The 24,675-nt window shown below is 39.6% G+C and overlaps 1 protein-coding gene across 4 annotated transcripts in view; it reads right to left on the bottom strand.

The window, feature by feature from the left end:
- The window catches only part of MYRF (myelin regulatory factor), a 123,389-nt gene that overhangs the window by 46,732 nt on the left and 51,982 nt on the right, over nucleotides 1-24,675 (bottom strand). For 3 of the 4 annotated variants that reach the window (XM_042476917.1, XM_042476925.1, XM_042476936.1), the window contains exons 2-8: nucleotides 23,473-23,560; nucleotides 21,001-21,381; nucleotides 16,195-16,256; nucleotides 10,480-10,524; nucleotides 9,901-10,225; nucleotides 7,545-7,717; nucleotides 7,085-7,208 (exon numbers count right to left, since the gene is read on the bottom strand). In XM_042476917.1, coding sequence (XP_042332851.1) covers nucleotides 7,085-7,208; nucleotides 7,545-7,717; nucleotides 9,901-10,225; nucleotides 10,480-10,524; nucleotides 16,195-16,256; nucleotides 21,001-21,381; nucleotides 23,473-23,560 — 1,198 coding nt within the window. The remainder of the gene's footprint in view (nucleotides 1-7,084; nucleotides 7,209-7,544; nucleotides 7,718-9,900; nucleotides 10,226-10,479; nucleotides 10,525-16,194; nucleotides 16,257-21,000; nucleotides 21,382-23,472; nucleotides 23,561-24,675) is intronic. The other variant, XM_042476944.1, reaches the window with a different exon arrangement.

The raw sequence follows: 24,675 nt of genomic DNA, 5'->3' as shown, positions 1-24,675 counted from the left end.
TGTGTGTGTGTGTGTGTGTGTGCGAGAGAGAGAGAGAAATAGATTAACTAAGTTAACACTATAAAGGTGATGTCTCAGTGCAATTTCATTTCACTGTGACCAATGTCCAAACACATTTCATTTACATCTGAAATATGCCTAGGAAACCTTCGTGTGAAACAGTTGTGTTGAAAACTAAAAAGGTTATTTTTCACTCACTCACACACTGCAAAACCATATGAACTTTTAAAAATATTTTCACAATACATTCTCTCACCAAAGGTATTCCTGTTCAGATCTCCACTTGTACAAAGATCACTGAATAAAAATGGTCAGGTTGCTTGTATTTGGATAAGGAAATTGTTTACTTAGCCCTTATGAATGTGACACTGTTGTGTCTACCCCTTTCCTCAATGTCTAGTGAGACACAATAAAGGAAATGATGTCCTCATGCTGACTATATTAGCTCACATTCTCCACACATTATTTGTTGCTCATCAGCAGCAGGGATTTACACAAGGCAGTGGCAATGCTATCCACACTGTGTTATAAGGAAGAATAGGTGGTAGCTCCATATCTCTCTAGGAAAATGCATGTGACTGGAAAATGTAAACACCCAGGCATAATGTATATAGGTAGGCCTGTGGGTATCTGCTCTTGTTCTATTTTTTCTTCTCATTTCTGTCCATTGACAGCCTTAGGTCTGACTTCAGATGGTAACTCCACACTTAGTAAAGCCTGAGTGGCCAAACAAAACATAAACATGCTGTTAATATTCAGCCACACAGTTGGAGAATCACCTCTTCCTCAGAACGTATTATTTTTATATTTTCCATCTCTTCCTTTCGTTGCTTCCTAGAAGGCATGGGGGCATGGTAGTGAGCTAGCATCTCCATGGCAGGTCAACATCAAGACATTAGTTTACAATCTGCAACTGTTTTGCTTCCAGAGAACTGATATATTCAGTGGAGTAGCAGAGAACAAAGAGAAGCGTTATCATGCCTTGAATCAAATGTTATTACATATTGTGCCAGACAACAAGTTCAGTAAAATCTGAATGTATAATGTCTGATAAAACAAAAAAGAACTAATCAAACCCAGGTTTTATGCAGATGTGATTGGTTCAAATCAGCCAGTGTTACCATTCTCTTCTGCAAGCACATCAGCTAAGGCCACACCAAATCCTGGTTGTGAGCATTTCACCAAAAATAAATGCACCAGTGTACAATAATCATCTCAGTTGTTTGCTAGAGCTCTAGAAATAGCAAGTACATTTCTATACTACTTATCAGTGCACTTAAGCACTTCCTAAGCAGTTTACAACGCGTAAGCTAACTGCCCCCAACAAGCTGGGTACTTATTTTAGCAACCTCAGAAGGATGCCAGACTGAGTCGACCCTGAGCCCCCGGATCAGGGATGTGGCCAAGGGGGGGGGGGGCATGGGATCCGAACCCCCCCTTCCGTTAAATACAATGAATGGTGCATGTTGCCGCACCGCTGCGCCCAAGCCCCGTTATAATGATGGCACTTAGTCTGGACCCCCCTTTCCCAAAATCCTGCCCGGAGGGTATCAAACTCACAACCTTGACTGAGTGAGTGGCTGCAGTACCGGCATTTAACCACTGCGCCATCAGGTCTCCTAAATCTCTAGATTAAGTGTGAATGGAAAATATACTCTTCCACCCATTCTTTTTTCAACTGGATAACTGAAACAAAGTGTTCTGGCAAAAGTCCAAAAGCACAGCTTGAATTGTATAGAATCTGGCTTGCATATCCCAGATCCCAAATCCATATAGACTGCATAATGAAGAGTGATTCAAAAGTAACTTGATGGTAAAAGTGGTATCATTATCAGAAAAGTTCTACATTCGAGAATGGAAAGAGGTGTTCAAACTGATTATTCTCTGTGTGGATAATGGCATCATATAGTTTAGTCACTGGTGGTACTGAATAGTATTGAATCTGGTAAAATCGGTGTGTTTTTGTGTGTGTCCTATTCTTTCTGGCAAGTGATAATATAGTTAAGAATGAGCTTCTTGGAGTGTCTTCTAAGCCTTACGTCCATAAATAACTGCTGAGGAGTTGCCTTTGAAAAGCCAGTTTTCTAAATATACCCACAAAGTATCTTTCTCTTTGTGCTAGAGAATAAACCTTACTATTGCTGAATATAACTATCCTTCTACCTTCATTCTCTACTAGCTGGGGGGGGGGGGGGATAACCTATATGTTTCCTTTGTCCATCCATCCTTTGAATGAAAAGCTAGGTAAATGGAAAACATTGCTTAAACCAAAATTTCAAAAATCACTTTCCAAAGCAATTCATATTTTTCTTGAGTATGTTCTGTTTCACAAAGTTGGAAGCAGGCTGCAAGCCTTACCATAATGTAGCCTCCCACAATCTCATAGATTTCAGATATTTTGGATTTCAAATCCCATCATCCCTAACCACCATGTTCAACAGTCAGGAATGCAGAAAATTAGAGCCCAAAATATCAAGACTAGGGTGCCAGGATGGGGAAGACTGTCCTAATGCGTTGCTAACATAGCCATCACCTTTGACCAGCAGGGATACATTTCCAGTGGCAATATGTTTTTTTCAGAAAGTACACTTTATTTTTGACCCATGGAATGCAAGATGGGATTCAGAGTTGGCCATGGCAATAATACACAAAGACATGTTAGCTTCAGCTATACATCTTATGTTGAACTTGAGCATTTCACACTTTTTTTTTTTTGAAAAGTCAAAAATCATGGACTAGTGCTGCTCTAGGCAGTGCATTCCAATAACCTCTGGAGGACCACATTTTATTCACTCTTGATTTAAAAAGAAAATGTTACCAGGAAAGCTTTGCCTGGCCTGAAAACAAAGCAGTAATCACAAAGTTAAGGGGAGGAAGTGTTACAAAACTTAATGACAGGAAAGTAGAAGAGGAAAAGTGGACTGTGGGGAGAAGAAGTGTGAGGAAGATATATGTAAACAACAGAGAGCAGCACTTCAATTTCTTAAAGGCCTTTCCTAACCTTCTGCCTCAAATTGGTGCAATTGGAAACAAAGGGGACTGCACCTTGGAACTAGTAGATGGGATGGTCATGCTCCATCACAGACCTAGAGTTACTCTTTTAACTTGAACAGCCACCTTGATGTATCTCGCAAAAGTTACCTAAATTCTTTCCAAAAGTAGCTTGCTGAATTCTATGAGTTTATTCAGTGTTTTACTGAAATGGCACATTTTAGATTCCTGAGCAAGATTTCACTTTCCGTTATCCATAGGGTGGATTTAGATGGTGTGAATGGTATGCTAATAGTGTTTGACTGCATATAGCTGTTCCTGCCTCATGATTGATTCACAAGATACATGTGCCCATCAAAATGAAGTAGTACAGGTCCCCATTCATTCCTGGCATCACCAGCACTTTATCCTAAAGGCAAACTTATGTGTAACTTGACTATAATTGATTTCTTGTTCACATGTGTTTCACCATATTGCAAATGTATGTTGTTTCCCCCACTCCCACCTCCTAGGTGTCAACTCCTTTGAAAAAATCTCTCTCCTCCCTGTCCTTCCACTTGATTTCTCGCATAAGTTAGATGATTTGTGATTGTCTTGCTGAAATAGACTGCAGCAATCACTGCAATGGAGGATGCCTTGATAGACCATGCTAGGTTATATCTCCAGACCCTGTCACTGGCAGAACAGTGTGTGCCAAAACAAAACAAAACAAAAACAAACCACTCTTCTACAGATGTAGATCACGTCACAAGGCAAACACACACGCACATGCGCACGCACACACTAACAAACACACAAAATCCTTTGGTTTTCTTATAGGAAGAATGATGGAGTTCATTAGGGCCACAGCCTGTCCTTGCCACAAGTTGTGTTGCAATCCTTGTGCTCTACATAATCCATATAGCAGGTCAGGGTAATAATTCAAATTTTGTTTAATGTCTATGGAGTGACCCAGCAATGTGGTCTTCTGCCTGGTGGCAATCAGGTGCCATTGCTTCATGTTTGCAGCGTGCTGAGATGACAAGGTAAGATAAAAGAAGAATGAGGAATTGTTTGTTCTCTTAATAAGAACTGTTACACATATTGCATAATGCAAGTATGATGCTGATATTTTTGGTATTCAATGATGTTAACTGGCCTGCTGGTATGTGTCTTTATTATTTGAACATTTAAAATTTTGACTTTAATAAAATGAAATTCAGTTAACATTAATAGTCAATTAATATTATGATTTATAATAATTGCATTTACAGTTGGCCCTCCTTATCCACAGATTTTTTTATCCACAGATTCAAGCATCCACAGCTTGAAGATATTAAAAGAAAGTATACATTCCAAATAGCAAACATTGATTTTCCATTTTATATTAGAGACACCACTTTTCCCCCAATATATTTAATGGGACTTGAGCATCCACAGATTTTGTTATCCACAGGGGATCCTGGAACCAAACCCCAGCATATAACAAGGGGCCACTGTATTTGTTTTGTGAATTGTTTAGAATAACATGCAGGGTGGAAAAGGAAGCATACAAATAAACTAACTCTGCTTCAGAACAGCACTATCACAGCAATGGCATCACACCATAACATTATTGGCTAGTGGGAAAAGCCTTTCCCCCCTAGCCTGGCAGAGAATACCCTGAGGAACTACATTACAACATGATGTAGTGTAGTTTCCATGTGGTGGTCTCTTCCAAATTAGCCACTTTGAGTCTCCTATTGAAAGAAAAGGGGATATAAATTAAATGCACTGGGCTGCTGAACCACTGCTTTCAGTAGCAGCAAAGCTTTTCGTCTATAGGAAAAAAGCAGGAGATAAAAGAGCTCTCCGCCTTTCCCCTTTTCGTTTGATGTGAGGACACAAAGTCTTAGAATTACTGGAAGTCAGGCTAAAAGCTAGACAGAGAGAATTAAAAGTCAGGAAGGCCTGATGAGGAAAAAAAATCACTGTGTGATTCATATCATTTAAAATTTCTATTAAAAATCAGTTTATTTTATTGTCAGTTCCATTATCTGGTGTATAAATACCAGCTGTTTCTATGGAACTTTTTTGTTTGCTTGTTTAATAATACAGAGGAAGCAGTTACTAAAACTTTTCCTATTGATACAGCCTTTGATTGGTGCAATAAATAAGATAATCTGTTCTACTCCAGTTATATGCCTTGAAGGAACTCAGATAAATCACATGCTGCAAGACCTTCAGAATAGCCCTGGATAGTGTGCTCTGCGTGGGCATCCTAGGCCATCCAAGAGCAGACTCCCTCAGATATCACAGCTGGCTTCAGTGAAGATCACTAGTCCTTTCTCTGAACATCGCTCTCATGAAACCAGATAATAATCTCATTTTATTTTGTATGACAGACAACAAGGGCCTTTCGGCATCTCCCCAAATGGGGCCAAAGAGAAGATACAAGCTGTATAGAAACCAAGGGGCGGGGAGTGTTTTCAAGAGTAGGCCATTCCTGGAATCTGTCCGGCTACTTGCCAGTTCTCTATCACCTTTTTGGAATGTGGGGAGGATCTGCAGCACTTTTCCCCCTTGCAGATTTGTCTCTCTCAGCCTGAAAATTTTTCACTTGCGTCACTTAGCTTCTGCTTCTCACCTTATGTGGCTCCTGTAGTACTCTTTTGTCTCAATGTAGCCACCCTCAAACCAGTAACTACATCTCAGCTCATCAGCTTTCCCACTAAACTCAATACTCTCCCACCAATCCAGCTTTCCGGTTCCCTCCTTTATAAGCTTTCATCTACATTTACCTCTCAAAATATTCTCCCACCACTTTTTGTGCAAGATAGGCCCCTACCAGATGGCTTACAAGTATCAGAACAAATAATATGCCTGATTCCTCACTTTTTTCTTCTTCTTTTAGCTTCCTCCAGTCTTCCAAAGTCTAGCAATCCAGGTCTTTCATTTTCTCTACCCCATCACCCATTACATGCCTCTACCTCAGAATCCATTTTCCCTCCTAGCATCTGCCACTGGAACTATTCGCCTCTAGCTAAACAAGGGCTGGGGAATTTGTAGCTTTCCAAACATTACTGGCTTTTAATTCTCACTAGTCTGGATGAATTATAATGGGAGCTATAGTTCAGCCATATTTGGGGGACAGCAGGTTCCCCCGCATCCAATCTATTTTCTATTTTCTCAATCTGGGTCTTTCCAGAGGCCAATGGGAAAAAATTGTTTATTTCTGTTACTGTTGCAAACACTGCAATGGATTGCCTTCTTAAAAAGGGATAGCTATGTGTGGAAACTTTATTCATGTTGTTTTGGGTGCCTTTAGCTATGGAAGCGACTTTCCCATGGCTTATAAAGAATCCTACTGCACTGCGATTGCTTTGCCTCTCCAGAGAAAGGGATGTCACAAAACCCTTAATACAGTTGTTCTCAAAATCTGGTCTTCCAGGTAATTTGGATTTCACTTCTCAGAAACCTCAGCCAGCACTGTTAATGGGCAGGGATTCTGGGAGTTGAAATTCAAAATATCTGGAAGACCAAAGATTGCAAACAAATGTATAAATGATAGTTCCTCGCCAGGTGCTGCTGGTAGAACTTTACTTGCCACCCCATTCTGCATAACAGCATCTCTGTTCCTTATTGGCAAGGAATAATAATTTGTTTGTTTGTTTTCCCACAAATGGGACATGGGCCCACCAACACAGGAACAAGGCTGCACATGCAGGATTTGGTTTTAATTTAAGAAATAAAATTGACAAGTATTGACATATGTTCTCTCTTGCATCAGGAAATTCTTCTATAGTTTAAATGCAAAAGCAAAGTGACACTGACATTGACCCTTTGTTAATATCACTTTTAACTTAATTCAGCTAAATGATTTTACTTAGAACACTAGCAGAATTCACTGCTGTTCCAATTCCAGGGACAATAAACAATTTATTATTGCTGTTGTTACCACTAACAGTAGCAGCAGTAGTAGTTAAATTACGTCCATGCAGCAATGCAATTCTAAAAGAGATGAAAAGTTGGCAAAAGGACAAAAATGGGAGGGCATATAAACCAGCTTCCAATTCCTTTGGGGTAAAATGTGCATTATGATATTCTGAACTATGATAATATCATCTCTACTCACAGCTCCTTGTAGTTAGCATCATACAGAGTCGCCCACTTGTTCTGTTGATGTGGCTGCCATTTTATAGATTGGTAGTTGGGATCCAGGTAGGAGCCATTTAAACTGTCATTGTCCTGAATCAAGCCTGTAGTAATAGGAAAATTGTGTCTTTACATATGCAAGCCAATGTAAACTCTCCTATTATTCTTAATTAATCCTCCCATGTTTTGCTTACATATCTAGTTTTGTTTTGGTGAGGGGTGTTGTATCCAAGAAATCAGAAACATTTTCCATTCCCTGCTCACTGTTGGAACTTCTTCATGTAACAGGATGCTTTTCCAGGGCATCCCTCTACACATGGCCATTCTGCCATTCTATCAACTCCTCTCCCCCTGCCATTGTGAGGGATCCCTTTTGGAACATAAGCAGAATCTGGATACTCACAATACTGAGAAGGAATCAGGGGGCAAAGACAACATACCTGGTGAGAGGGGCCCTTGTTGATGCCACGGAGGGGTTTGTGCTCTGTCAGGGTTGAGTGGCACAGACCCTGTACCTGGCTCTTGCTTTATCATCCCGTTGAGCATCTGGGTATTGAGAGTATTTGGGGGTGACTCTGAGTGCTTCCTTTTTTTGGCAGGGTGCACTGGAAGGCTATGGGGACAAGCACAGAAGAAGAAATAGTAAGACAGAAACAGTCTGGCAAGAGACTCTTCCAGTGTCACATTACCCATGGAGGTTAAAAAAAGAGGGTGAAAAAATTCAGTTAGGCACTCAAAGAAGACATCAGCCAAGCTCTCCCATTTCTGCATATTAACAGAGGGATTCCCAATTTCTTATTTCTTCAAACTGGTGCAAAAAAGAAAAGGAGAGAAAGAAATAGAAAAGTGGGGGAAAGAAGGAAGGGGGCATTTCAACCTAGCACAAACATCCCTCTGCCTCATCACTCCTGTGCTCACATCCTTCAATCTCAACATGCTTGATAGGAGGTTGCTTCTGAAAATATTTGGAAACTTCAGTTAGTCCAAAATACTTCTGCAAGACTGACAACCAGGAATGAATATAGGCACCAATGGATACCAGGTCTTTTCCCGGACAAAATTCTGATTATCACCAATGAAACCAAGAGAATCAATCAAAGGAGCCACAGCCCTGAATCTGCAAGACCTGTTGACAAAAGGGTGACTTGGAGGTCTCTCATTCACAGGACCGCCATAAATCAAAATTAACTTGATGGCAGTTAACAACAACAAATTTGATATTAACACTATTAGCTAATCTAAGTGTCATTTGCAGAAAATATAAATTTAACATACATATGGGTTGAGTCAATTAAGAAAACCATGGCCCTATGTTTGCAAGACCTGAGCAGGACAGTGGATGACCAGGGATCTTGGAGATATCTCGTTCATAAGGTTGCCATAAGTGAAAGTTGACTTGATAGCAAATAAGAACAACAAATAAATTTAATAAACAATTAGGATATAAATACTATAATACATGTTTGGCTTAAATGTGAGTTTCAGAATCAACATGAGTACAAGGAGGTCCCAAGGAAAACAGCATGAAGACTACTAATGTAAAAGACAGCCCTCTGATACGCTAGTTTTTTGTCTTCAGAAAGATTTCCCCTCTATATGGAAGTTTTTTCAGTCATATTAGCCTCCACCTATAGTTTGAAGTATGCCCCCCTTTTGGGGGGGGCTTCTGTAGAGGGCAGTGTGAAGCAGAGAAGTCCCCACTAATTCCTAAGGTTCTAGATACATATTTGGAGTGTAGAATAAACTAAACACCCTCTCAGTCTTCCCTCCCAAGCACAACACTCCTTTTTGGTCTAGAAGAAAAGGAAGTAATTAGAGGTTTATTGTATTCATTAGTGTGTACTCTTTACATCAGGCAATATTACTTAATGTTATGCACAATTAAATGTGGCTATACCCTTGGTTTGTTTTTAATAGTATGCATCTCTCTGTTGCTACTGCTACTATAAATGGTAGCTATAAAAAAACCAAGCAAGCAAAAATTGTTCACTTTTTTGTTGTCTACAAATTAATCTTGAATTAATCTTAGAGCAGCCTTTCAAACCAGGGTGAGGAACACAGAAATGGGAAAGGGTAAGGAGGGGAGAAACAGTGATGAGACCTCAGGTTTCAGTGCTGTGAATCCATCAAAACAATGAACCCCTACATATATCTGGCAGATTCAGGGAGCAATTTGGTGCAATAGTCAAGGATGACAAATAAATCCGATGTGGTAGTGCCCTAAGAAGTGCTGGGGCAAACATCTGAGTAAATGTCAGTAAGAATTTTAGGCAATAATGTTGGGACGATTTCCTCTAGGTCTAGTAAACACAGAAAAAGAAGAAAAAAACAGCAATGAACAGAGAGAGATCTTTGCACATATCAACATGGCAGACTAGCTTCACACTCACTTCCATTCCCCAAGGAACTCAGGAGGGATCTCTTAACAGAATTATCAGTTCCTCTAACAGATTTCTAGTTTGCATGATTTGTTGAAGGAAGCCATGACAGTATAGGGAACTTTAATTCAGCCTGGCCAGTTCTCACTGTGCTGGCTCTTGCTGATTACCAACTGCATATTATAAACCCAATCCCACTAATTTCCACTGCATATTTCCCAATCCCACTAATTAGTTAGGAGGCTGAATGATCATCCTGCAGCTACAGCATAGAGCCTCCACAGTAGTTAGACAGTGCTTTCTTGTTCCACAATGCTATGTTCTTTACAGAAGAGGATCAAAATAAAGACATCCAAGGAATTTCAAAGCAATGGGAACATTCCTCTAAATCTTGTCTGTCATTTCTCTAAGGACTTACTCTGCTCCATGCTGCTGAAGTAGCTGGTGAAGCATCTGTGACTGCTGGGCATGGTGAAGATCTCCAGGTGAGATACCCTGTCCTATAGTGAACTGTGGCATAAGAGGTTCAGCCTTCATGTACATGTCCCGCTGCATGCTGGGATAATGATGGTTGTGTTGTTGCTGGTGTGGGTGAGGTGGTGGTGGTGGTGGTGGTGGAGGTGGTGGTCCTTGGAGATGGGATGGTGGAGGGGGTGGGGGTGGAGGTGGCGGATGCTCCAGCCGGGAAGGTGGAGTCACATGACACATGTTCTCAGGTGTCATCGTTCGAAGGAGATGAGGATCTACAGAGACAAAATGATAATAAATTAATTAGGATCACCTGCTTAGCTAGACATTCCTACATAAAAGCCATCTGCTTTAATATTCCAGTCTGTCTTGGGCAGCCATCCCATTGGTGTTCTCAGTCAAGTTTCCATAGGGCCATAGACATGGCTGTGCTCTTCAGGGGAATGGCCACATCTGGGATATTCCAGCTACCTTCTTTATATTTTCAGCTTTTGTCATACAAAAGTACATCTCTATATATTTTACTTACAGAGATATGTGGTAGAACATGTAGGCTGCATACTACCCCATTGTCCTGTGAGAAATAAAAAAAACAATTTCTAGCTTCTAGTATTTTGAGCAGTGACGTGGATTTACTGGCACATACCTGGCAGATATATGTTTTAGGTTATTAAATTTTTTAAAAAATCAATTTCTTCTCAATATATTTAACAAAATTTAATTATTATTCCAGAGAACACACCAAAAGGGCAGTACCAGAAAAACACAAGTAAAAAATAAAGCCAGCTGGTGCAGGAAATTGATTAATTCAAATTAATTTTAAAAAATATTTTGATGCAGAAGCAAGTGAATTCATTTTGGAACAGATTAAGGAATAATTGCATTTCTGACCTGCACAACTCAAACTGGATTATTTCTGTAGCGTATTTTGGACCATAATCAGTAATTTCAGATTTATAATGCTAGGTACTGTGATCTTAGTTGTTTATTTTTATGTAGGATTTTCAGCAGCTGTTCTTTGAAGGGAAAGGGTGTGACATAAATAATAGTAACAACGACAACCATCATAGTAATATAAATTATTATTGTTGTTGTCATTTATTAATAACTCTAATAATGCTAATGACAATGCCATAAAAATAAAATTAAGGCTGCTTATAAATTTTCATAAACATCTGGCATGCAACTTGAAAAAATATAAAAATGCAAGAGTAGGATGGGTGGGTGACCTACAAAATCTGACTGACCTGAAAATTTTCCCAACATTTCCCCCTTTTGGGGATATAACTGGGCTCTTTTGAGAGGTTTGATTGTTATTACACACACACACACACACACACACACACAAGATGTGGATGCTTGAATCCATAGAAAAAGAATCTGTGGATATGGGGGGCTAACTGTATAGTATTTGGCTGGCTTTATCTCAGTCCCAAAGTTATGCCTACTGCATAAAACTCTGACTTAAAAAAATACAAAAAATACCTAATAATAATAATAATAATATGATGTTAGGATAAACAAGATCGGAAGATGAATTAAAAAAAACAATGAAGATATACAAAAACCAAAAACCTTCCTGGATTGGTGTTGAACTTAGAACTAGGTAAGCAAAGTCTTGCCTAGTATTACCCTGGGTAAGTGATGATGGGAGAAGAGACCTTGCCCTACAAGAGAATGACCATACTGTTCCCTGCATGTATGTTTGTACATTCTCAGGTTTCAGTTTTGTTGAGTTAAGTCTTTATACATGGATCTTCATAACTAAACAACTACTGTACAACCCTGCTTCCATTGTTTGAAGTATAAACCTGTTTGCTAAAAGCATAATAGGGAAGCTATTCAGTATTTTATTTCCAAGATTTGTTGTGGAGGAGATGCTTCAGCAACTTGAGGGTATTATTATTTTCAAAATTAAATACTAATAACATCACATTTGGAGCCTAAAGGCAAAACTGCACTACATATCCTCTTTCTTAGGCTTTTATTATCTTCATGCAGAAGAGATGGCATGGGAGAAGAAAGACTATGTGCATGCAGATTTCACATATCTGGGAATAGGCTGTACGGCACTCACAAAAGCCCTTGACTCAAGTTCACAACCCTCCTTAGTACAACAAAACTAAAGTTTACTTAACTTTGAAGTCATTTAAAAGTTCAGAATGTATACAGCAGGCCCTGCTCTGTCAGACTGTAGGGTAACTCTTTCATTAATTCCACTTTGTAGCACCTAGGGGTCATAGCCAAAGTTAGGGTCAAACTGGTCTTGACCCCTGTATGAATAACAGTAAAAGACACCCTCTAAATACATGTATAGACTGAACTACCTACAAACACTGACATTTCCTACATTTGGTGAGGTAGCCAACACACTGACTCAGAAAGAATGAGTCCTTCATAAACCACATGTAGGCTAAGAAGAGAGGAGCTGGTAATTCTAATCCCAATCATTCTACACAGACGAACAGAGGAGACTAGCACTGTGTCTTAAAAAAAAACACTATACAACCTCATCCCTTTTCTCTATTTTGTCCTTCATTCCCTGAGGGGTATGTTTATCAGGTATTTTCTCATTTAGTGGTTGCCTTTTTTGCTTTTAACAGCAGATCCAGAAAATGCCAATGGGACTTGGGGTACGTAGAAACACAGAACTATTCAACAATTTGCCAATGACTACATATAAACTGCTATAGCATAATTTGCCCCAATTCCTTCCAAATCTCTTTATCTATCACCTGAAAGCTTGCCTGTAGCTTTGGAAATTTTGAAGCCAGAGGAAATGTTTTCCCCATTTATTCCAGGAAAAACAATAAAAAATTTCAGGGGAAAAAGTGACATTATAGTACCCTTTGGGACTGTTGCTTTAGGAATATAAATATATTATTATGTTTAGCTTACTTTGGAATAAAATCACCACATTTGGTACATTTATATTTGATAGATTGAAATAGATTTGACATATTAAATACTACAGCTTATTTAGAACATAATTACAAATTGAATTTACTTTTGTTGCTGTTACACATGCATCTATAAGGTCTTCAACCGTAAGGAGCATCTGAACTGTATGGAACCTCTTTGGTTTTGCATGTTTATGAGGATCAGGGAAATAAAAACTGAAGAAACCATCAACTTCTCTAGACCATTATAGTGCCAAGCAGACAGAAAAGACTAATTCTCATAAAAAGAACTGAGAAAACCATGACCATAAATTAAAGTGGCATACACTGTATAAGGTCTTACCTAATAGTCTACCTGCTACACAGTTTATTTTAGAAATAATGGGTGGGGGAATAAATATATGAACACCTTGTCTTAAATATTTTGTTCATCATGTAAAAGAAAATATCCCATCATCCATTTTAATTATTTTTCCTGAAAAAATAGCTTCAGAAAAAAATGGAGGAAACACACACACAGTTTTTCCAGCTTTCTGACCCTTGGCTTCATATCTTTAGCCTTTAGTCTCATTTCCCCTCATGAACAGATGCATACGGACTTTTATATGTGACACAGGCCCGGTACAGATTCTTCTTCGGACTGTTACCATGAGCTCTTTCTCGCAATGATGCCAAGGTGCCATTTGAGCCCTGGGACATCGTGGTGACGTGTTTTGTGCACCACGCCATTTGGGCGCGTCACACAAGACATGTCATGGACACATGCGCCGTATGGACGGCGCTGCATCAAGATGGCACCACCCATACTGTACATATTAGGGTTTGGGAGAGTGCAGTTGCTGCGCTCTCCTGAACCCTAAAATTGCCACCGCCATGCCACAAAACGCCCGTATGTACCAGGCCACAATTTCAAAGAACTATAGAAATCTTATATGCAAAGCATGCATAAAACTCTCCCAAATCATATCTTAATTGATAGAAAATAAAGTAATACTTTATTTCTCAACTTTGTATGGACAAGGTACAGATACTATTTTATTACATTGAGTCTGCCTTTCCAGTATATACCTTTAGCCAAAAATCTGGCTGCCTAGTGCTACTTTGGAAATGGTTTTTCACAGTACAGTAATGTTGTCTGCCTAGAGCACTGCACTGTACTGTTTTGGAATGAATCAGAGAAAAGGGGGTCATTATCTGTGGCAATCCCACCTCTAAACGGAATGGTTATAGGTTGATCCCATTTGGGTCAACTATTACTTACTCAAGTGAACAGGAAAATGGCAAACTGCACAGATAGATTTGTGTGAAAACATAACACTCAACTACTTTCCTGCATGGTTAATCTCTACTCTTGTTTTCTGCCTTCTTTACTCCTTGGCTTTCAGCCCTCCAACTTTCAAAGCTCCCTAACATTAATGCACCAAAACAAAACAAAAAGCATAGAAAAAAAGAACACCTTGTTCCTGTAAACCAATCCAGAAGGAATTATTGCCTTAACATTACAAAATGAATCCACACAAATCAGAGCAAAATCAACAGTGCCCAAGGCAGTCAATCTAACAGATGCTTTCATGCAACAACGCATCATTAGAAGATGCAAAACTCAAATGTTGAAGAGACTGGGCAGCAAAGAAAAACAGGCACTAACATAATATGAAAGGGGAAATATACAGTGCCCTCCTCCCGGTCTTGGGCTGGGCAATGTCCTGCACTAGAACTGGAGCCACTTAAAACATGCTCACTACTTATATGGAGTCAGGGTGAACAGTGACATTTACAGGTGACATCTAATTACCTAGGAGGGAGAAGTTCCCCTCTGTCAATGCCAACTTAGAAGGTGGGTTTATCCAATAAAAATGACTGACAGGATATTCAGAAGACGTAGAACACTCCAATCAACATAAACATCATTAAAATCATTGAACTCATTGCCACAAAATGTGGCAATAGCTACTAATGCACATAAGATTGTACTGCAAGCTACAACTTAATAACTAATGTAATTTTACTCTTAGAAAAGCAGCAAACTTTGCCCTATTGGGTGTAACTACAGAAATCACAATGAAAAACTGGACATTTCACAGTTTGAAAAGTGAACAGGACCATCACTGTGTTCCAGAAGATGTGTCCAAGCAAATGTAGCTTTTGAGTGAGTTCCTCCACAGCAAGTGGAGAATCTTAGGAAAGTAGGAGACCACTGAAGTGAGGGTAAATACTCTCTGCATATCCACACAGGCCAGACTCACTCAGATTCTGTGCACTACACAAGGCCTGAGATTCTGTTTCTTCCCCTCCCCAGGGTAATGAGAACAGGATGAAGCCATGCAGTTTCCTTTTCTGCTGGGATGGTGCTGCTGCTACCTTGGTGGTGAGAAAAAGCAGCTCACTCCATGGCAAATGATCTGGCCTCTCTGCTATATTTAAAGAAGGGCTAGGAGGAATTCCAGGGATTTTTGTAGTGAGATAAACAGAACTCTTGACCTTTTTCATGGAGAAAGGAGAAATAGCTCCTTCCACTAAGAACAGAGCTGAGGGTTTTCAGGAAGGAACCAGTGGGGAAATTTTTGAAGAATCCAGTCAATCCCTGACACATACACCACCCAGTTCTTCCACCTCTGTTACTAATTCATTTGTGTGTTAAACTACTAAATCTCCTAACAAAAACCTCATTACTGGATGGCAAACACAGCTAGTGGAACCTGATTATAATCACACACTTCCCTCTCACTGCCCTGTATGTATAAAAAGCTCAGAGAGGGACAGAATAAAACTGACTTCACCCAACATGGGGCAGTCCTGGGGGAAAAGCTTCTGTGATACATACATGCCTGTCACAGGAAAAAGAGAAGAGCCCCAAGGCATCAAACAGAGCCTGCTAGAAGATGGCAGGAGGCTTAGGGGGTACTTACCACCTAATAGCAAACTCATGGCAATATCCTTGCTTTGGTCTTCATTTCCAGCACAGATTTGTTGTTATATAATTTCCCAGGAATCAGACAATAAAATCATCCATAAAATGAAGCTCAAATGCTCCATTCCATGGCCACACTAGGCAGGCGTCACCCTTTTCCATTTTCTTCTCCAGAAGGCAGGATTGCACCTCTCTCTCTCCTCATACACCTCCTGTGTTCCTGTTCCTTCCCACCCACCCACCCTCTTTTCAAAGGGTGGCAGAAAAACAATAGGCGAAAGTCTAGGAATATTTACTAAGTGATAATCTCTTCACGTATTGCAGCAGTCTGTTTTTCCCCTGTCCGATAAAGATTTCAGAGCCAACCACTAACGTCAACCAAAGAGGGGGGGAAGGAAGGCTGGTGTGTTTGGGCTTTAATCTTAGCACTTACCATTCACCTGCTGGGGGGAGTATGCTTCTGATCCAGAATCCGGGGGAGAGTCGGGTAAAGTGCTGAAGAGCAATGGAGAAAAACAGAAGAAAAGGTCAAATATGTATCTAGCAAAATTGAGACAGCAAAAGAATATAAAACATATTGAAAACAGTGAGGTGGGGGGGGATAATAAGAGGAACACAGACAATCTTCACTGCTTGCAACACCTCCAGATAAGTGCATTTTTCCTTATATTTTCCTCCAATATAAATTCTCCCAAGACTGATGTCAACATGTCCTTCCTCTAACGGAGCTTAGGAAAGTTCTCTTTTTTTGGACCATAACTACCCAGATTCATGTGCCACATGTTCAGTGCCCATGATTCTGGGAGCTGTAGTCTCCAAAATAAATTTTAAAAGTTCTGCCCCATATACAGGTTCTACAGCACCCATTCCTCAAAAGGCCAACCAGCCCCCAAACCCAAAGCAACAGAATCTTACCACAATTAATGTCCTAAACTTTTCATAGCAGCACCTCCCAGAGAGAGAACTTAGTACTTATTTCAGCCGGTATCCGCTCACACCTGCTGCCCAACCTATGCTACTCCCACAGTGAGCCCTTTGATTTTATTCGCAGTCACATCTCATTCCATAGCCATTTGGTTAATCTGCTAATAAGACTCCTCTCTTCACCCAGCAGCTTCTCCTTGGCTAAAAGAAGTGCAAACAGATATGTATCTGTTCCCCAGAAAAAGATCATCACAGATATAGAGGAAGCTTTTGGGGAGACTGGCTCTGTTCCCAAGTTTGGCCCATCAAAAGCAAAAACTGTGAATTTAAGGGTTGTACTATCACCATATAAACCTGAGGCTATAACTATATATGAAGTTAGTAAAGACAAGACCTTGGCCACAAAGGAAACCAGACATAAAAGTGGGAATTCTACTGGTCATCAAGGAAAAAAATAATAATATTGAATTGTTCATTTATATATAACACCATCAATCTAGAAATTGATTTACAGAGTAACAAATATGCAGGGGAGTGATTTTCTGCCCAACTCTTCTGGAGTCTGTCTAAACTGAGTTTCCCACAGTATCTCTTCAACAGATGATTCAGAACTAGTGTGTCTACATTAGGACAGACTAATTTCCACTCTTTAGCTCTCAAAACAAAGAGCAACTGTGCCTATCTCAAATCAAATCCAACCCTATCACAACTACAAGGCCTTGCAAAGCTCCCTGCAGGTCAATGAGGTCATTCCCAATCTAAAAGTCTGATTTTAAACATATCTGCTGCCGGTAGCTGATAGCAACTGCTATCAATGACGAATGGCAAGGTCAAGTAAACAGAAGTGAACAAGATGAGACTGAAGTGCATAGGAAGAAATCGGTTTTGAAGTGTAACAAAATCATGTACAAATGAGTTAATGAAGAGTCACTTCAGGACAACATTGAACTTCCCACTTGTGCTGTTAATCAGGGTAATTCACCAAAGAGTGGTTCACCTCTGTCCTTCCCAATGCTACTCATGTTATCAGACTGAAAACAGCAGCAGCATTTGGGAACTTGTGCAGAATGGTCTTTGAAAATATCTTTTCAATTGTGAAGTCGAAGGCTTTCATGGCCGGCATCCATAGTTTTTTTGTGGGTTTTTTGGGCTATGTGGCCATGTTCTATAAGAGTTTATTCCTGACGTTTGGCCAGCATCTGTGGCTGGCATGTTCAGAGAATGCTAACCTGGAAGAGAGGTTAACCTCTTATAGAACATGGCCACATAGCCCAAAAAACCCACAAAAAATTATCTTTTCAATTATGTGAGTTAAAAAAACATCCCTTGGTATGTTCCTTTCAATCCAAGGCTCCAAACATCTTAAATGCTCCCCAATGTCCCCACACAGAATGTTTTAGCTAATGTACTGATGAATGTTCACAAAGTTCATATGGATTCCCTAATTCTGCAATCACCTGCTTCTCTAGAGATAAAACTAAAATTTAAATTCTGTTCCTGTGTCTCCCTGCAGGGAATATACCACTTCAAATAATTCCTCCCTTCATATAGTCTGGTGCATCCACAGCTGTTGTCATATTTCCAGCAAATGGAAGGGAATATGAGAACCAGTGATTTAGTGCTTAGATGTTAACATGAGATTACAATTCCCTCTGTGATCTTCCAAATTCTACCAGTTTGTGGAATAAGAGTGTAACAGTGTAGAAACCTCAATCTGGTTGAGAAAAAAGTTCCGCGAAAGGGTTTTACAATGTTTTCAAGCAAGTACATAATTATCAAACTTAATCCATAGGACTGACAAATTTGTTTTTCATCTTTTAAACCACTTTTAAATCAGGCAGGATATTTCCTACCTAGTACAAACAGTTTACAGTATTAAACTATATAATTCAGTTACTAGCAAAAGGCTAATGGATCAAAGAATACTATGCACAAGGTGCCTATAGCACATATGCCAATAATTTGACATTTATTTTATATCCGTGTGTGAAGGTCAGGCTCATCTATCTTCCACTAGTCCACCTTCCAGCTTTTAGTCCTCAAATGAAGATTTTCTTCAAGTCAAACTGGTTTTCTGTTTCCTTCACAGAAGCTGCACTGATTGACATCATTCTGTGACCAACATTTCTTCCTCTGGAGATCTGAATATTCATTAACGCTCTGTGACAGAAATGCTCTACCCATGGAGATCTGATAGGTTTCTCCTTCCAACGTATTTGAAAGGCAGCTTTCTAGTGTGCGCCAACAGCTCTTTAATGGGGAGGGAAGGTACTAGGTGCTCAAGCAGTGTTCCAGTTTCCAGCCAGGAATAAACAGTAGCTATTGCCCTCCTGGATCTCCAAGAAATTGAGATCCAGCAGGGTGGCAGGTGGTCTTATCTCTCCTGGCATCCTAAACAGTTGTTCCCACCCTCCCATGGCCACAAAATGGCTGAGGGAGTTGTGCTTGCCCTTTGAAACAAACTTGTGGGGGGGGCATTGTCCCATAAAGTACTGGATACCTCTTTGCACAACAAGATTTTTAAAAATTGTATGTGCACAATCCCAGATTATTGTTCTGGAAGTCGCCCTGGTTCCCACTGTGGGAGAAAGGCAGCATACAAATAAAGTAAATAGACTAAATAATAAATAAATATGTGCATATGTCACCAACAAGTCTAGCTTATATATGTAAAGTTACTCTAGAATGAAATGTAAATTGCTGTTCATTTTTACTTTAGATTGTGTTCTTCATGACAAATTTCTCTCACCTCACTGTATAGTTCCTGCTTATTACAGAAACATTCTTTGTTTCTATGACTGCATCATTCCCATAAACTCCTATGAAGCTGCCATAGCAATGACCATTCCCTTCTGTTTTATCACAAAATATTTGAATTTTTATTTATTTATTTGTTTATTTTTGCATATCCAATCATTAATTGCATTTGTGGATTGCTGGGAATATATCATCTCCTTAAATCCACTTAATTTTTTTAAAAAAATCTTCATCTCTCTGTATTTTTTTTTTTTGAACTACGGATTACCATAAGGAAGTTTAGCTGGTATTCCATGTTTCTTATACCTCGCAAGGCGTATCTTAGGGTATACCTACTGGTCACTTTCTTTGCTTCCCTACTGGAAGCAACTGGATTAAGCAGATGTCACAAGCAGATATTGGATTAAGAATACCATCCTCTCTGGAATAGTTTCCAAACTGTTTCTTTCTCCCAGGGAGAGATACTGTATTAGGATGCTTTCAATTTTGCATCCTATTCAATTTTTCCTAGATACTTCTAATATGCAAGCCCTTCATTTTCCTGTTTTGATCAGCAGTCTCCACAGCCTTCTACTCTCACCTGTAACACCTATAAATATGCCCAAGAAGTACAATTAAATTCTAGCACTGGAACCGAAAATCAACACAATTCAGTATGAATAAAAACTTAACTCTATGGGAACCATTGGTACTTCAAGTACAGATATTGGTTTCTAATTTTAGCATTCAAGTCTAAACATCTCATGGCCTCTTTAAGCAGATATCCCTCCACTTCCCACTGAAAGATGATCCAGCCTGCTAAAGATACCCTCCCCATACCATCTTAACTAAGGACAGAAGCAACAAAATGCAGGCATCTTACTAACATCTCCAATTTTTCTCCTGTTTTATATGTAACATCTTGCCTGATGAAGAAGGCAGTGGAGCTTTGAAAGCTTGCAACAAGTATATTGTGCTTTTCTTTTGGCCAATAAAGGTATCACTGGCAGGGTACAGACCGCCCAAAAAGGGCCGTCTGCCGGCGCCTTGTTTTGCTGCGTGAGGGAGCTGCAGCAGACAAACTGCACGGCTCTCTCGCATAGCAAAACGAAACCGCAAAAAGCGGGTTCTTTCTGCGGCGCCACTGGCGCACTCACGACGCCACAATGGGGGCGTGACATGCAGACGCTAAGCGTTCATTGTGTCAAAATGGTGGCGCCCGTGTGTACAGGGCACCGCCATTTTGATGTCCTCTTCACGTGCTAGGGGTGAGGCACGTATGGGTGGTGCACCCTCAACCAACCCCTAGCACGTGACGAGGGCACACTATAGGCCCATCTAGATCGGGCCACTGTTTGGTGGGTTTTTGTTTGAATTTACTAATTGGCCAACACAGCTACCCCTGCACATTCTATGGACTTAGGTTTGTTTGTCAAAACATACAAGCCTTCGATTCTATTTCAACTAACATGCCACAGCTGTATGAAAGAATATGAAATGTTCAGACACACCAACACTTTCAGACCTGGGAACTAGATCGTCCCACCACCATATCCCCCTTCCTCCTTTGCTCACTTACCCAGGTGCGTAGGAGGCCTTGAGCTCTGATTTGATTGGTGGGGCAATGTTGGACAGGCAGTGTCCACTGAGGTACCCCTTGGGCGCTACCATGCCATTGTTGTTATTGCAGTTGAGGTGAGCACTGTAGCTGGGTCCGCATGGGTTAGGCAAAGGAGGACAGTGTCGGATTGGAACTTGGGTGCTTGGGGGGCCATGATGTAGACTGTGCCGGATCGGGACTTGGGTATTTGGGGGAGCATGATGGAGGTTGCCACTGGTTATAGCATTAGTCACATGAGCAGCACTGGAAACAGATGCATTGATACTGACAGAGCTGGAAGGCTGAGCATGAGGATAGCCAGCTGAGGCTGAGATGTCAGAGATGGAGTCCAAATCAGAGCTGTAGGAGAGAAGTTAAACAACTGGAATACTATGTGTATACAGCACCTTTTATCAGCATCCTTAACAAGCCATTCAGACTGTACCAATATCTACGGAAATATACCTCATGCTTTTGGTTCATGATACAATAACAGAGACCAGAAGAATATGAAAGATCTAGATTGAGAGAGGGGGTGGGAGAGAAAGTATGGAAATATAAAATGCATTTGACCCATAATAATAGAATAAAAATCATTAATGCTACAAAGAACCATAAAGAAAAGTGGAAAGCTGAGTGAGCATGGCAGAATCACAGCCATATCTTTTTTTCTTTTTTCTTTTTATTATTCAACATAAAAATAGTTTACAAGTCAATATTATTCTTGTTACATTTTATTTGTTAAGCAGAATTTAATTTTGGTACCTCTTTAACTTCATTGATATAAATACCATACTGAATTTCCTGTTTCCCATGTTGTATATGCTCTGCTTCTGTATACAAATCAAATATTACTCCCTCAAAATAAATTATATTTTCTTATAAAAGAGTGTGTTTGTCTTCCCACAATTTTGTAACCTTTTTCCATTTTTTGTCATATTGTTGAAATGAATTATTATTTATATATGCTGATAAAATATCTAATATAGCTAACTCATGTAGCTTTGTTAGCCATTCCTCTATTACTGGGACTGAATCAGATTTTGCATAGATCAGGCGGGCAACAGTTATCATATATAACAATACGTTTAACTCTTCTAAAAGACTGTATGTACAGCGCTGTGTAAATTTACAGCGCTTTATAAATAAAGGTTAATAATAATAATAATACCAGGTTATCTTCTAGTATGTCAGTTATATTTAGTAAAAAGAGTTCAGGACTTAGTGGGATATTTTTCTTTAAATTTGTGTGATATTTTTATAAATCATTTTCCAGAATTTTTTTGCTTTGCTACATTGCCACCACATGTGGTATAAAGTCCCTTCTTTCTTCCTACATCTCCAACAGTTTTTGTTTCCCTTTCCCCCTATTTTTGCTATCTTTGAAGGTGTCGTATACCATCTGAAAAAATTTTTAAAATAATTTTATTTTAAATTATTACATCTTGTAAACTTTAAATTCTTTTTCCAAGCATTTTCCCAGCTCACAAGGGGAATTTCTTTTCCAATATTCTGTGCCCACTTAACCATGTTTGTCTTGACCTTTTCCTCATATAATTCCCATTCCAAAAGATATTTGTAATTTTTTTAAATCAATTGTCCCCTGTCTCCCCTTATTATTTTATCAAATTCAATTATATCTCTTTCTATACCTTGTTCTCGCATATCTTTTCTAAAAATCTTCTTTTATTTGATACTCTGCATGAGGTGGGGGGCTGGTGGCAACTCTAACTCACCATGCATCAACACTCTGCTGTGCTATTCATAGCACATAGCAGGTCTAGGAAAAATCACTTGCAAACTCTGAATATTGATTTGAGTTCTCCTTCCAAAGATTCCTGGTTTATAAAATGTGATTGAGAAGCTGCTAGTAACTTTATGCCCTCAAGAGATGTTCATTGCAGAGCATAAGAGATTTAGAATCAGTGCAACACCTCTTAGTTTGACAGAGAAGCTTCTAAGGGATTTTTTTTCTTGATAATAATCAGACTTACTATTTACTAACAGTGCTAAAAACAGGTCTAATTTGTTATGGTCTAATCCATGTATATGTTTACTAAACAGCACCATATGCTGACAGCATCCTCAGACCTTCGGTAATGCACAACTAGGAGACTAAGCTCAGATATTTGGAGCTGTTTTTAAAAGAAAGAAAGAAAGAAAGAAAGAAAACAAAGCCATGCAGACTGTAAAAACAAAACACTAGAGATTTTTGCAAGGAAAGAAGGATTTAAATAAAGATTTAGGAAGAATTGTAGATGTGGTAGGGATTGACATGTGAGAAGAATCATGTGAAAGTACAGAAAATACAAAGACTCAAGGCAAAGGAATATAACTGAGTACATCACCACAAGACAAACCAAAACCACACCACCCATGTTCAGTACAGCCAACATTGTGTCACAACAGCATGCAACTATCATTGAGCATTAGGAATACAAGTGAACTTACATATCTGGTGAGTCCTCCTTGCCAATGTATTCTTCCAGTATGCTGGTGTCAATATTTGATGGTTCAAGAGCTCCATTAATATCATGACCTGAAGCAAAGACAGGTTGCAGAGGAAAAGCTATTAGCAAAACTCATTAGACAAAATGCCACTCTTCTCTCAGAGCCAGAAAGAGGTCTGATTATGGAAATTTCCCCAGTAGAAAAATGCTGGATTAAAATCAAAAGATTGGATTTGCCTAAAAATGGGTATTTGAAAAGGTAAAATCTGAAGAATGGTATGTTGTTCCAGTACTTTCAGCTAGAATCCAGGAGATGGACAACAGAAGAATGGAATCCAATAGAGACCACAAAAATGGGATGGAGCAGTCATTTTTATTTATCCATAAGTACTCAGCTCTAGCAATGTTTGAATCAGATTAGTGGACTATAATATATAATACACTTGTTATATTATTCTACAATCATCCATATCAAAGAAAACATCAGTCAGCAATACTTTAATGAACAAACAACTGTAATGATTATTTATACTGAGTGGCCTCATTTGGCCATAGTGCTAAGCTACAGTTTAGTGTTACAGAAATAAGCCTTTTCTCTCCCTTTTCTCCTCTAGCAATACTGCAAAGAGGAGACCACTTCCATTTTTGGTAAACCATTTGCTTCCTTTTCAGTTGACTGCATTTTAGTGTTATATCTGCATTAAAACAAACGATAGTCAGTCTTACCTATGGTTTACTGAACCAAGCCAGCTTCAAAGCTTGATTTATCAAGCCATTTTGTTTTAATAAAATTACTATTGCCATTCTTGGGCAAGGTGATCGAGAGGGCAGTCGCCTTTCAGCTCCAAGCAGTCTTGGATGAAGCCGATTATCTAGACCCATTTCAAACTGGCTTCAGGGCGGGACACGGAGTCGAGACTGCCATGGTCGCCTTAGTCGATGATCTCCTGTTGGTGCTCTTAGACATCTCAGCGGCCTTCGATACCATCGACCATGGTATCCTTCTGGAACGCCTGGGAGAGTTAGGTATCGGGGGCACTGCGCTCCAGTGGTTCCTTCCTACTTCTTGGGAAGGTTCCAGTTGGTGAGGCTGGGGGATAGCTGCTCCCGTAAAAGGGAGCTGACATCTGGCGTTCTGCAGGGCGCCATTCTATCCCCCATGCTATTTAATATTTACATGAAGCCGCTGTCATAGATCATCCGG

Source organism: Sceloporus undulatus, chromosome 1, assembly GCF_019175285.1.
Source record: "Sceloporus undulatus isolate JIND9_A2432 ecotype Alabama chromosome 1, SceUnd_v1.1, whole genome shotgun sequence".
Classification (NCBI taxonomy): domain Eukaryota; kingdom Metazoa; phylum Chordata; class Lepidosauria; order Squamata; family Phrynosomatidae; genus Sceloporus; species Sceloporus undulatus.
The sequence above is the reverse complement of the archived record's forward strand: the minus strand, read 5'-3'. Positions and strand labels throughout refer to the sequence as shown.